We start from the raw sequence: 14,715 nt of genomic DNA on the forward strand, positions 1-14,715 counted from the left end.
AATACTTCGGTAATTATTCTAGTTCGGTGATTATTCTAGTTGTCGATAGATGGCGCCATAATCAAAAAAGAATTATTTATTAAATAAAATAATAATATTATCAATATAATCTGTACAATTTATAAGACTATACAAATGAAAGAAAATATCATTTTATAAATGCAATAGACACAATTGATTTGGTTTTATTCCAAATTGAAAATAAAATTTGACAACTGTCAGATTTAACTAAAATGTCACGTTAGAATAAATGTCATAAATGTGTATTATCACGGACTTACCTTTTTTTCTATAATTTGTGACGCACTGAAAAATGTTCATGAAAAGGAGAATACATTATTCTTTTTGTCTCAATTAATTTAATTAAAAAAAAATTTTGGGTACCCTGTATAAATAGTTATATTAATGTTTTTAATAATGAATAGAGCATTGAATAACATTTCGAATGAGCTATCCCACGACCCCTATTTTTATTTAAAAAAATCATTGATTACGTCATCACGCCCAGATGAATGATGTCACTAGTATGATATTGTTGTATAATTTTTTTGGGAAAAATTTAGTAAATAAATTTATATCAGAGACCACGAAATTATAGATTTTCATCGCCCTGTATATGACCAAAAATTGTAATAGGATAATTTAGTTGGTAATCAGTGTTTTCGCGGAAAAGTGAAATCGTTAAGAAGGTGGTTTTCTTAATGGGTTTTTGAACGGAATTAAAAAATGGTGCGGTCAGATTAGACAATACCGTTTATTTCGCTTTGTAATGGACAATAAGACATTTTATAAAAAATTCGAAGAAAGTTAAGGGGTAAACAAATTTATTGAGTTTAGAATGTAAGGTTTTTTGTTTAGCAGTTTGAAACAACGAAAGTAATTTGATGTCTCCGAGAATTTAACAAAATGGAGAATTGTATACAAATTAAATTGGTTCTTGAGAAATGATAATATGGGTAGTGGGTAGAAAGGATGTTTTGTGATTGGTGAAAAAATGATGGATGGAAGGGATGAGAGTGTTAGGTCTGATTTTAACGAGAGAAAAAAATAGGCACTGTGTAAAAAATATCTGGAGACAGCAGTCCAGTTTTTGAAAAGTGAGAAGTCACTGTAAATTGGTGAAATTGGCTTTGCGAGCAGAATCAAGTTGAGACGAAATCGTTGACCGGTTTGAGAAGTTAATTCTCCTGTGTCCGAGGAAGATTCCTGTTTCTGTATAGAACAAGTAGCCGATTGGTATCTATTTGCACAAGATATCGAGCAGAGAGAAAACTGATTCAAGAATTCGAGCGAGTCCTGTTTGTTTCTTTGTGAAGCAGTTTGGACGAGAGGGACCTTTCTCAACATCCTAAGAGTACGTGTGGGAGAATCGAGGACGACACAATCCGGGAAAAAGTAGGGAAGAAACAAAAAGGTTAGTCAAATCATTTGTGAAACGGAGAGAATTTGTTTATATCCACACCATATTTGCTTAATTTCTGTACTGAACAGTTCTATAACATAATTAGTCAGTCCAAAATTTAAAGAAGAAATAAGTAATCAATTCAAAAAGAGAAAAGTAAATTTTATTAAATTTTGTAAGAATAAATAACGAATTATTTAAATAATTTTTTTTTTGTTAAAACAGAGGAGATATCAGAATTAAAGCTTAATTTAGTAGATGAGAATTAGTTGCAGCAAATTTAGATTTTAGCGTATTTTTTAAATCCTATGTTTATGGTATATTGGATAAATAAATAATATTTTTAACATTTATATGATATTGAGTGTGTTTAATTTCCTTGTTGTGTTCCTGGATGGAGTAAGCAACTAGAGATACCAAAAGGCACAAACCAAAGGTGAAGCATCAAAAATAAAATAGCCCTGAGAATAAAGTTTATTAGAAAATTTAATTTAAATTTGGTTTTGTTTTACATAAGCAGTAATAAAAATAAGAGTAATTGAGTAATTGAGTAATTGAGTAAATTGAGTAATTAATTAAATTAAAAATTTGCTCATCAATCTCATAAAAGAGAGAAATACAGAGCATAACAATATATGCCAAAAAATTATAATTTAAAAGTAAAAGTCCACCTGTTCCGGAATTTATCTCCAGAGTCACCCATTCTCGAGAAAATAAATTTATTCCAGCACAAAAGTCCTCACTGTATAAATTTAATTTTAAGTGACGCTGTGAAATGCGTTTCTGAAGTGTCAATTTTTTTTTGATAATGTGAAAAAAGTATGTACACTCACCGGCAAAATTAACCGCCCACCTTGTATTTCCTTCAATTTGCGAAAATTGTCAACCTTGGACCACATTTTATGCAAGGGCGGATCCAGGACCGATTTTCGGGAGGGGCCATGAACTTTTTTTGGGGAGGTGTACCGGGGAGCCAGGGGGTGATTTTTAAAAATTACGGTTAAAATGGTGAGTTTGAAGGCACTTTTTACACATTTTTGAGTTTCTTCGGATCCAAGTGCAGTTATTTCAACAAGTTTAATGCTATTTTTTCCAATGCTTCTCCTGTCACTCTGTCAGGCATTGTTCCTCCCCTCTTTCTTGATTTTCACTAAGAATTGTTTTTATGTTCTCATACGCGTCAATTAACTTGACAAAGTTCGCACGAATGTTGTTATTGTGTACGTATTTCAAATTTAGTTAAAGCTGTTCTACGTGGGATACGTCGGTTATTTCATCAAATATGGCAGAGTATGACTTTGAACCCGATTCATGTTTTGTTCAATTATTTCTTCACCACAACATGTTATTAATTATTATTGATTTTGACTGGTGTTACTAATGTATATTGCTGCGGATAGGTGTCGTTGAATAGTCTTATCTGCTGATGAGATTTTAAATCTTAACAATTCCCCTCATTGCTAGGTCCAGCATCTTCGTCCAGAAGCAGCATCACCACGACAGCCTCTTAGAGTAATATTTTGTCGACCTAATAACACTATAGACTCTACTATTGGTCGTAGTCTTTCTTTATTTTCTTGTATCTGTTTAGACCTTTGAGAGTCTTTCTGGTTTGACTGACTTTTGCGGGTTGTGATAACTTTGTAGAAAATCCACCTAAACCTCAACGCACTCCTTGTGATATGATGTTTTTTCATGGATTTGTGTGGCTCCGTCTTTGCCCATGAGTTTGGTGAAAGATGTTAAAGGTTTGATGACAGGGCTTTCGGCTGTCATTCCTTTATTATGACCATACTTTTCATAAGAAAAATAAAATTCAATACTTGTAAAACAATCATTTTGACTGCTCGAAAATACCAACCAACTCCTTTGTTGTAAGTTCTGGTGATCCAAGTAACGCTTCATTTCTTTTTTATTCTTTGTGTGTATAGAATATGGAAATTGATAGGATTTTGATGGCTGCCAAGATCGTTCTAACAATTGGCACTTATCTATATTTTGATTTATAAAACATCCTATGCCATTCTTGAAGCTTCTGTACTGCTTTTGTTCAATTCTAGTCCAGAAAACATATTTATCCCGTGTTTTATACGTACTATATTATGTGTTTGAAACTAAGAATATTTGAACTGCCAATATTTAAATTTATATTTTTTTAAACTCTCGGAGGGGGCCATGGTCCGCCCTTGATTTTATGAAAGAAGCGGTGAAAACTACCTCTGAAGAAAAGAAAACAATAAAATTAATTAAAAAAAAAAGTCGTTTATTATAGCAAATATCCAATGAATAAAAGTCTTCGAAGGAAATCCAAACAAACATAACTATGAAAATCATAGTATACTTAAAAAAAATTGGGTATCAATAATGGATGTTGCCGTCTCTAGCCCTAGGACTTCTTGGAGCCGGTTTGGTAATCCATTCATGATATTCTGGATATCCGATTGGGGGATATTTTGCCACTTCTCTTGAGTTTTGAGCTCTCCAAAGTATGTAGGGGCTGGTGCTCTTGCTGTTACCCGTTTTTTGAGGTTGTCCCAAATATCCTCAATTGGGTTCAGATCGGGACTGTGTGCTGGCCATGGCAAAACTTGAATCCCGACCTCAGTAAGGTACATAAGGGTGAATCTTCCGGTATGGTAACGTTTATTGGCATGCATTAGTCTAAAGTTTTCACCAATGCACGGTGCGAAGCGTTGCATGACATGGTCTTAAAGAAGTCTTCCACGTATGTTTGGTCATTCACACTGCCTCTATCGAACAAAACAAGATCAGTACGAGATCCGTAAAATGTACCTCCCCAAATCGTTATTTACCCCCTCGATAAGCTACTGTTTCGTATATAGGGCATGGAGCTAACCTTTCATTTTGACGCCTGTAGACACGCTGACGTCCATGTATAGTATTGAGGGTCCTGAGAATAGCATTTTCTTCCATTTCGCCACAGTTGAGTTAGCATATTCTCGCGCAAAATCAAGTCTAGCTCTACGGTGTTGTGAGAGCAATTGTCGTGCGCGAGCTGGACGGAAAGACCTCAAATTTCTTTCTGACAGTCTTCTTCTACTCATATTTTCACTCACACTAACATTGACCTGAACTGAGGGTGTATGAACCTGTCTCCCGAAATCGTCTGATAGCATCCCGTACCTTAGTCCTGGGTACATCGAGTGTACGAGCGATATGGCGTTGCTGTACCTAGCATGAGCCAAAATCACTGCTCTAGTTGCATCAGTTGCAATGAGTGGCATTCTTTTAAGTCACAAATAATAATTAAACACTAAAATCTCAAATTAAACAATTATAGAAAGTAGAAAAAATGCCAGAAGAGTGGACCATAGTGTAATTAAATAAAATGTATAAGTTTTATAAGTTATGTAAATTATATGAAGTTATTTATTATATTATTTATGTAATCATAAATGCAAACATTTTAGCCCCAGGCCTACAAGGCCTGTTGCACTTAATAAATAAATAAAATAAAAAAATTGGTGTGAGGAAAGAGGATAAAAATAAAAAAGTGATGGTTCAAAAATTATGATCCTATTGTTTAAAATATTCCTGAGGCCGCTTAAACAGTCCAATTTTAATTCTGTAAAGTACATTAGACATGTACAGTGTCTTTTTATACAAAAATCATAGTTATTCTTATGTGTCATAATTATTGTGGTTATTATAGCGACCGTAAATTTTTAATTCACAAATCAATTGTTGCTAAACTGTTCATTCAATTTTCATCGGCTTATGGAATTATAATCTATACGAAAAGACCTTTTATGCTGCCAAGTTATTTAATTATTGATAAACAATTACTTATCTAAAATTTTAGCTGAAAATTAAACATCTTGTTGGAAAAACCTTCATTTTCCGGGGAAAATTTTCGTCGAAGTAAATTAGAAAAAACACATCTCTATGCAGAATTTAATTACGGTGAATTTTTATTTAAATATTTTTGGTATAAAGTTAAAATATTTAAAGTTATAGAGCAAAAATTGAAAAGAACACGATTTTCGGGCGCCATTTTGTTGATAAAAGAAGTAGCACACTATCTGCGGATTTTGCATACCTATGTTATTAATATATACAATCATAAGATTTGATTCCAGCAATAAAATTGCTGGTAAATAACTTTTCCTTGTATTTTGCTAATTAGCCCAGAGTAATATTACTTATTACACTTACTGAATAATATTCCTGACAACTTAAAATCTGCACAAAATAGTCTGCAAATTCCATAAATTGTTATTGAGTGCATAATAATATATACAATAATATTTGGTATTACTAAATCTTGTTCAAAGTAACCATTATTTCTTTTTTTCTGTTTTTCTGGTAATTGCGCAGACACATTGTTGGTTGGTCTTTCTCGTTGATGAAGGACTGGGTCATCTCGTAATGGTGGCATTGTTACCTTAAATAAAGTAAAATCTATTTATAAACATGAATTACTAGGCAAATTTCGACACCTGATAGGAATAACATAGTAACTCCAACTTCATTTTGGTCTAAAGACTTTTATCCTATCTTACGTAAATATAAAATTATTTAACAAAATAACCTCATTGTAAGTGCAAATTTTGCATCACTTGGTGAAAAAAACATTGAAACCAATGTTTGAAAAAAAAAAGTTTATTAACTGCAAGCTGAAAATGTGTTATTATAGGCCATTCTATATACAACTGTTTTGGTTTATCGCGACAACGAATATTTTAGTGTGCAACATAAGAAGTACCAAAGTAAATGTCTCTAATAACTATTTAGTAGATACGTTCTTTAAAGGTAAAATATTTGCAAAACCTCTAAATTTTAAAGAACCGCTTAGATTGGCATGAAATTTGGCATACACATAGCTAACAAGTCAAAGAAAAAAATTAATATTGTGGTGTGCTTTTGCCCTAGGGGTAAGTTTTACCCCCTTTTGGGGGTGGAAAATATATGTTCCAAATAAGTCCGGAAATAGATAAAATGACTAATTCTATGCAACTTTTGTTCTATAAAGTTTTTTCACCAAGTTAATACTTTTCGAGATATTTGCGAGTGAATATGTTAATTTTTCTACAAAATAACCAAGTTTTCAGACGGTTTTTCGCAAATAACTCAAAAAGTAAGTATTTGGTCGAAAAAAATTCTAATCAAAAATATAGAACGTAAAAAAGTGAAAAACATGGTGTATATATTAGGTCACTATACATAGTAGAAGCAGAGTTATAGCTAATGAAAAATAGGTTCATATTCGTCAAATTTCAAGTAGAATATTTTAACCTGCCATAACCAAACAACTAAGCACTTATTTGGGGAAAACTCATTTTAACTCTTTTAAAGTGTTTAAAAAAATGGTTATTTTTGTTATTTAAAAAAAATTTTAGCATCAAAAGTAAAACAAGTTATGCTCAAAATAAAGTTAGTCCCTTTTTTTGGTAAGAAATCGCGAAAATCACCCCCTAATTAGCATATCAAATGAACTTAATTGTTACCAGTTTAAGTTTTTTACTCGTGTATGTATTGATCATATGATCTGTAAGGTTCATCGGTTCAAAACGCTTATTTTTGAAAGAGCTGTAGTTAAAAGGGCTTGAACGACTCACTTATCACGAGTGTATGCAAATTTAGAAACACCGAATCTTAATCAATTTTTGTCTTACAGAAAATCAAAAGAAAACAAAATAGTCAGAAAAGTAAAGCTGACTTTTTTTATTAATTAAAATTTTGGCATCTCTGACAATTTTTAAGTTATTTTGAATAGAAGCATTTTTTTCAAAATTAAAATTTTTAAAAATTTTAGTTTAAAACCAAATTTTTTTAAAAATAAGCACTTTGAATCGATAAAACTTGCAGATCATATAAACAACATAAACAAAGTAACTTGTGAAGCGGTAACGATTAATTTCATTTAAGTTGCTAATTGAGGGGTGATCTTCTTGACTTTTTTTTGCCAAAACAAAAGGGACCAACTTTATTTTGAGCGTAACTTGCTTACATTTGATGCTTGAAATTTTTTTTATAAAAACAGAAATAAAGCTTTTTTTAAACACTTTAAAAAAGTGTAAATGTTTTTCCCCAAGAATGCTTCATTATTTGGATATTTCACATTGAGTTATTCTACACTCACCGGCAGAGAAAACGGGCACCCCAAAAAATGGGTCATATTTAATGTCTTGTATTTCCTAAACCTGATGTCCGATTTAAGTAATTTTTTTAATATGTTATAGCCTTATTCTTTATCAATATCGCTGTAATAATATTATTGCTAGACAGGTACATTGTCATTGTATACAGGGTGTACGAATCAAATTGTGTTTTTTTCTCAAAGTTTGGAACACCCTTTGGAATGTTCTAGCTTTTATAAAATACTGAAATTATAACAAAACTATAGCCTCAGGTTTTCTTAACATTATGTTTTTTGATTCATTCGCTTATGTTGGATAATAAAAAAATTAAGCACTTTAACCACTACCCCTGTTTTTCGTTAATACAGGGTGTTTTTAAATAAGTACGGCAAACTTTAAGGGGTAATTCTGCATTATAAGATAATGACAGTTTGCTTTATAAACGTATGCCCGCAAATGCTTCGTTTCCGAGATAGGGGGTGTTGAAATTGTTCTTACAAACTGACGATTTATTTATTTCTCTAAAACGGTTTGTGATATGCAAATGAAATTTGGTAGATTTTAAGAGAAAGTTATTGCTCATTTTTTGGCATACAACTAAGAATTTTATATTCACCATTGGCGTGCATACGGGTATAAATATTTTAGATATATCCCGTATGCACGCCAATGGTGAATATAAAACTCTCAATTGTATACCAAAAAATGCGCAATAACTAGCTCTTAAAATCTACTAAATTTCATTTGCATATCACAAACCGTTTTAGAGCAATAAATAAATCGTCAGTTTGTAAGAACAATTTCATCATCCCCTATCTCAGAAACGAAGTATTTGCGGGCATAAGTTTATAAAGCAAACTGTCATTATTTTATCATGCAGAATTACCCCTTAAAGCTTGCCGTACTTATTGAAAAACACCCTGTATTGACGAAAAACCGGGGTAGTTTTTAAAGTGCCTAACTTTTTTATTATCCAACATAAGCGAATGAATAAAAAACAAAATGTTAAGAAAATCTGTGGCTATAGTTGGGTTTTAATTTTAATATTTTATAAAAGCTAGAACATTCCACAGGGTGTTCCAAAATTTGAGAAAAAAACACAGTTTGATTCGTACACCCTGTATACAATGACAATGTACCTGTCTAGCAACAATATTATTACAGCGATATTGATAAAGAATAAGGCTATAACATATTAAAAAAATTACTTAAATCGGACATCAGGTTTAGGAAATACAAGACATTAAAAATGACCCATTTTTTGGGCTGCCCGTTTTCTCTGGCGGTGAGTGTATTTGGAATTTTTCAAATATGAACCTATTTCTCATTAGCTATAACTCTGCTTTTTCTAGGTATAGAGACCTAATGTATAAACTTTTTTTTCCATTTTTTATAGGCAATAGTTTTGTTAAGAATATTTTTTTCTACAAATTGCTTACGTTTTGAGTTATTTTCCAAAAACCCTCTAAAAATGTGGTTATTCTGTTCAAAAATGAACATATTCACTTGCAAATAACTCGAAAAGTATTGATTTGGTGAAAAAACTCTATAGAACAAAAGGTGCTTAAAACTAGTCAGTTTATCCATTTCAGGACTTATCTTGGACATATATTTTTTCACCCCCGAGATGGGGTGAAACTCATCCCCAGGGCAAAAGCACACATCGGCACCATATTACTTCTTTTCATTGACATGTTAGCTATGCGTACGCCAAATTTCATGTCAATCCAAGCGGTTCTTTAAAATTTACAGCAAAAACCGTGAAAGAATGTACTAATTAGAATAAACAACAATGTAAACTGAAATTTACTTTCGTTCTTCTTATTTTGCACAGTGAAATATACGTTGTCGAGGTAATCCAAAATAGTCGTGGAATCGGGTATAGCTAACAGTGTCTATTAAGTCGGACAAACTTTGATGAATGGGAACACTGAAACAGAGAAACTTTTAATTGTGGAACGTGATTTTAATTGTGGAACGTGATTTTAATTGTGGAACGTGTCATCTTGACAAGTTCATGAGTGTGAAAATTAGCAGGTTGTTTCTAAGTTTATTTAATAGCAAACTTTATATAATATGTATACGAAAAAATGTTTGTCCGACAAATAATGCGAAAAAACGATTATTGGAGCTGAAAAATTAAATTAAAAATGAAAAGTCCCCACTAAAATGAATAACTTAACTCTTTTTGGTTTAAGGACCTAATCTTCACAACCCAATAGGTCCCCTAACGCTCGAGTACTACTATAAGTTTGGCTGCTTAGTTTTGAAAAAAAAATGAAATGAGAGGAAGATTTTTATATTTAAAAAGATTCCCTTTTTTTTTCAAATAACTAAAACCACTGTAGGTTTTGCATTTTTACATGTAAGTTCTATAGGTAGATTTCGATTAAATTGAAAGAAAGTATTTTTTTAAATATTTCCTTATATAATATAATTTTTGATTTTTTTTATTAGCTACATAATATTATACTTTTTGAGTAATTCGGAAAGAACCGTTTGAAAGTGTCGTTTGAAGTGGTTTTTTTGTTATAAAATTGACATTTTCACATGAGAATAAGGTAAAAATTATTGACCTTCAGAAAAAATCTATATGACAAAAATTGCTTAAAATTGATCTTCACATTACAAAATCAGTTAGAATGTTACAGGGTGTTCGATAACACAGTCGCAGACCAAACTTATGTTTTGTTAAATGGAACACCCTATATTTTATTCTATATGTTATACAGGGTATTTAAAATGTTATAACCAAGTTTGTATGAAAATCGTAACAAGTTCAACTCCCTGTATAAATAAAAATAAGCACAACAGCAATGGTTTATTAATGCCATATTTTTTTTATTTATTGTCAAAATTTTCAAGAACTATTGACATTGCTAAGTTTTTTTATATCAAATACAGGGTGAGTCAAATCGCAATTACTTTATTTTGTTAGTAATGTTAAATGAAACATCCTGTAATTGAAAAGTAACATTACCGTAATTTAATTTTTATATAACATTCTCTATGTCCAAATTTATTAGTTTTCGAGATATTTTCATTTTTCAGAGCAAATTATTTTAGGTGTCTAAATTTATCTAAATTTTAAGTAAGTCATGACTGAATTGAAAATTGACGATTAGTGATTATCATTCCGGTAATCAAAGTAACAATGTAGCAAATAAAGAAATCAAAATAATTTATAAGTAATACATTATACAAAAAAAGACACAATCACAACATTCAACATTTTTGAAACAATTAAAAGCTACTTTTTTATGTAAATGTAACAAATAAAGAAAATTAGTAATACATAGGGAGCGGATTTTGTGCTAAATGCATATTGCATGTATATTTCGCATATTTGAGAACTTTACTTAATTTTGCATATTTTTAAAGAAACATGCATATTTTGTGCCTATCTAAAAACATTTAAGTTCAAAAAAAAATTTAATTCGACACAAAATATTTCCCCGCACAGGCTGTCGTATCTGTTAATTTGAGAACTACCTGAAGAGAGACGGCTCATTCACTGCCTTTTCACTTTTTCTTAGAAAATACCTGATCTTTACACAAAGTACTTATAGTGCTTATAGTACGCCGTTATTTATAAAATGATTTTAGGATGTTAAAATGATGAAGGATGGTTTACCCGGAAATCCGAATTTTATTTACTTTTATTATATTTAAAACAATTTGTATCCCAATTTAGTAGGTACCTATAATTCTGGTGATTCTTTTAAATCCCCTATTGTTAAGAGAATTTACACCTTTAACCATAGTTTTACGATTTTCTAACGGAAATTGAAATATTCATGCTTTAGGTCAGATCCCGTCTTTAAACGGCTTTAAAACTATGGAGGACATATGCGAAATTTTTAATGGAAATTTTGAAATTGATTTGTGCAGAATTTTCGGCTTTAACAAGTTATTTTAAATATGCCAGAATTACTTCTGTTGATGTTGAAAGGAGTTTTTCAAGTTATAAAAATATTTTATCTGATCAAAGAAAATGTTTCCTAGTTAAAAAATTTGGAAAAACACAATGTAGTGATTTACAATCGAAGATAATATATAGTGATATTGTTGTTTTATTTTAAATAGGTACATATTGATATCAGTTTTTGTAAAAAATGTGAATAAATTGCATATATAAAAAATAATGATTTTATTTGAAAGATAATAAATAAGATTGCCGCCCCCTCCCTATAAAAGAACCCCCTAGAATAGAATAGAACAGAAAACGAGAAAGGTTTCTCGAAATGCGCATTTTTTGAATTTTTGTGCATATCTTGCGCATATTTCGTAATTTTTTACTGCATATATATGCGCATATTTCATCAAAAATGATCGCATATAAATCCGCTCCCTAGTATTACATTTTACAAAAAAAAAACACACAAACACAAAATACAACATTTTGTGGTGAAGACAATGAAACACTACTTTTGAATGTAGATGTAACAATGTAACAAATAAAGAACGAAAAATAATTTATCAGTAATACATTTTGCAAAAAAAAACATGTTTGAAAAAATTAGAAGCTACTTTTAATCAAATACATTTAAAATTTAATTACATAAGGTGTTCAAAATTACCTCCTAACACATTTATGCGCGCCTAAAAACGATCATTAGTCCAGAGAAATAAGATTTTTCTCGTGACTCATCCCCCTCCAGGCCGAAACTAAATTATTTGAGTAGTATGGATATCTATGATAATAACCTATATGATTCCTGCAGCCGATTTTGATGATATACATAGTCATAATTAAATGAAGATCAAAAAACGGTAAATTTTCACTTTTTTCGTCTATTACCAAAAAGTTAAGCATTTTAAACAAATTTGAGAGTAAGAAACTCATAAATCATATAAAAAACTTCAATATGGCGTTCGTTGAAGATGTCTTTCCCTATTGGTTGCTCAGAAAATTGCAAGATAGAACATAAATTTTTAGTTTTTATAAATATTCATAATTTATGTACAAATTAACCAAGAACCTTCTTATTACACGGAACGCTGAGACTTCTTAATGCTTAAATCATACCCTAAATTTCAAAGCAATTGGTAAAATGGGTTAAAAGTTATTTAATTTGTTTATCCCAAATTCATTTTTTTTGCAACAACATAAGTCAGAAAATTATGAGGTTATAGTAATACTTCGGACAGTTTATGAAAGAAGAACATTTATACTATTAAATCCACGAGAAAAATAAACTTGCTGTAGCTGGCTGTATACCATTAATGACAAAAATACCAAGTTTTTTGTAAAAGGTATATATTAAATACCCTAAATAAGGGTCACAATACAAAACGTTTTCGGATTAAGGAATCCATCATCAGTGTTTAAAAGCCAAAAATTGCATGCCTGAGCCACCAAAATATATTGGGTAAAAACCCTTTAAATGTAAATGATATGGCTGTTTTACATATTTATATAAAGATCATCTGATGTTAAAGATATGCCAGGATGTTACCCAGGGCAACACAGGACTCTTCCCACGTGGTTGGAATTTTTTTGGAGAAAACCTCACATATTGGATTTCAGTGGCCAACTGTGACTGTGGTATCGTGATCCTTATTTAGGGTATTTTAATATATACCTTTTACAAAAAACTTGGTATTTTTATACTATTAACTTAATTTAAAAAAAAAATGACAAAAAGTAATTTTTAACAATGCAAAATTATTTTGCAAAAACGTCGATTTTTTGCTTACTTATAAACAATTAGAATAACTTTTTAACCGTTACCCGTAGAAAAATTATTTTTTCATATTTAGAAAGACTGAATTTTTATACACATTTAGAAAGAAAAACAATTGTCCTAAGACAATTAGGGACGAAGTTAACCCCCTTTTTTAATTCACATGTTCTTGCAAAATAATTTTGCAATATTAAAGGTTCTAAGGGTTCTAAGGGTTCTGAGGGTAGCCAGCTATGGTGAAAATAGCAACGTCTGTACCCAGAATGGGCGGTTGCAAACGGCGTCTGTTCCATAGTGGGCGGCTGAAAACTAAGCCTGGAAGTGGCATGAAGGAAGGCAACGGGATACCACCTTCATTATTTTTTCCCAAGAGAATCACATGAATACATTCAACTCAAAAATATCTGGAGGTATAAATGGTTCCAGAATCGGATCTCCGGGAGGAACGGTCTTGAATGTTAGAAATGTACGAGCAAACTTAAGAAAGACATTAAAAATAGGCACCTGGAGTACACGCAGCTTATTTGAAGCCGGGAAGCTGGCTAACCTAACTCAAGAAATGTGCAGAATCGATCTAGATATCCTGGGGATCTCAGAAACCTGGTGGCCTGGATCCGGTAAATGCACCACAGAGAGCGGAACATTCTTTTACTCAGGCAATGACGACCGCGATCATAGAAAAGGCGTCGGTATTATGATAAGTAAAAAATTGATGAGAGCTGTCACAGAGTTTGTGCCATATTCCGACCGCATAGCCTTGGTAAAACTTGAAGCGAAGCCAAATAATCTCAACATCATACAGGTCTATGCACCAACTGCAGATGCAGCAGATGAAGAGATGGAAAACTTTTATAGTGAAATCAAAGAATTGCTTAAATTGACAAAGAAACATGATGTTAACATAATTATGGGAGATTTTAATTCCAAAATAGGGAAAGGCAGCTTTGAAGACGTAGTTGGACCTTATGGTCTTGGAACAAGGAACGAAAGGGGTGACCGGCTTGTACAATTTTGTCAGGAAGGAAACATGAGAGTTACCAACACATGGTTCCAACTCCACCCCCGTCGCCTTTATACTTGGAAATCTCCAGCCGATAGAGCTCAAAACATAATAAGAAATCAGATAGACTTCATTCTCATCAACGGTAGATTCAGCACAACTGTCAAAAGAGCTTGCACATATCCTTGAACAGATGTGCCTTCTGACCATGTACTATTAGTGGCCGTCATAAAGATCGCTCTTTCATGCAAAAACAAGCCTGAAACTCAACAACAGATAGCATTGGATAAACTGAAAGATCCAATGATACAAGTAGAAATAAGTAATGAAATAAACACACAAATTCAAATATTGACGACAAACATTACCGAAGATCTAACACCAACATGGAATACGACTACAAGTGCTCAACAGACATCATGAAAAGCAACTTGGGGTACAAACCAAAGAACAAGAAGCAAAAATGGATGACAGAAGAAATACTATTACTAATGGATGAACGACGACGACACAAGAATTACCCAG

At 31.6% G+C, this 14,715-nt stretch overlaps 1 protein-coding gene across 2 annotated transcripts in view; it reads right to left on the reverse strand.

Annotated features, from left to right (window-relative positions):
• LOC126886001 (acyl-CoA Delta(11) desaturase-like) overlaps window positions 1-14,715 on the reverse strand; it is a 150,335-nt gene that overhangs the window by 30,924 nt on the left and 104,696 nt on the right. The window contains exon 2 of one of the 2 annotated variants that reach the window (XM_050652837.1): window positions 5,579-5,807. The exons of the other annotated variant lie outside the window; for it this stretch is intronic. Coding sequence (XP_050508794.1) covers window positions 5,579-5,801 — 223 coding nt within the window. The 5' untranslated portion in view covers window positions 5,802-5,807. The remainder of the gene's footprint in view (window positions 1-5,578; window positions 5,808-14,715) is intronic. 2 annotated transcript variants of the gene reach the window in all.

The sequence above is a fragment of the Diabrotica virgifera genome, chromosome 1 (genome assembly GCF_917563875.1).
Source record: "Diabrotica virgifera virgifera chromosome 1, PGI_DIABVI_V3a".
Lineage (NCBI taxonomy): Eukaryota > Metazoa > Arthropoda > Insecta > Coleoptera > Chrysomelidae > Diabrotica > Diabrotica virgifera.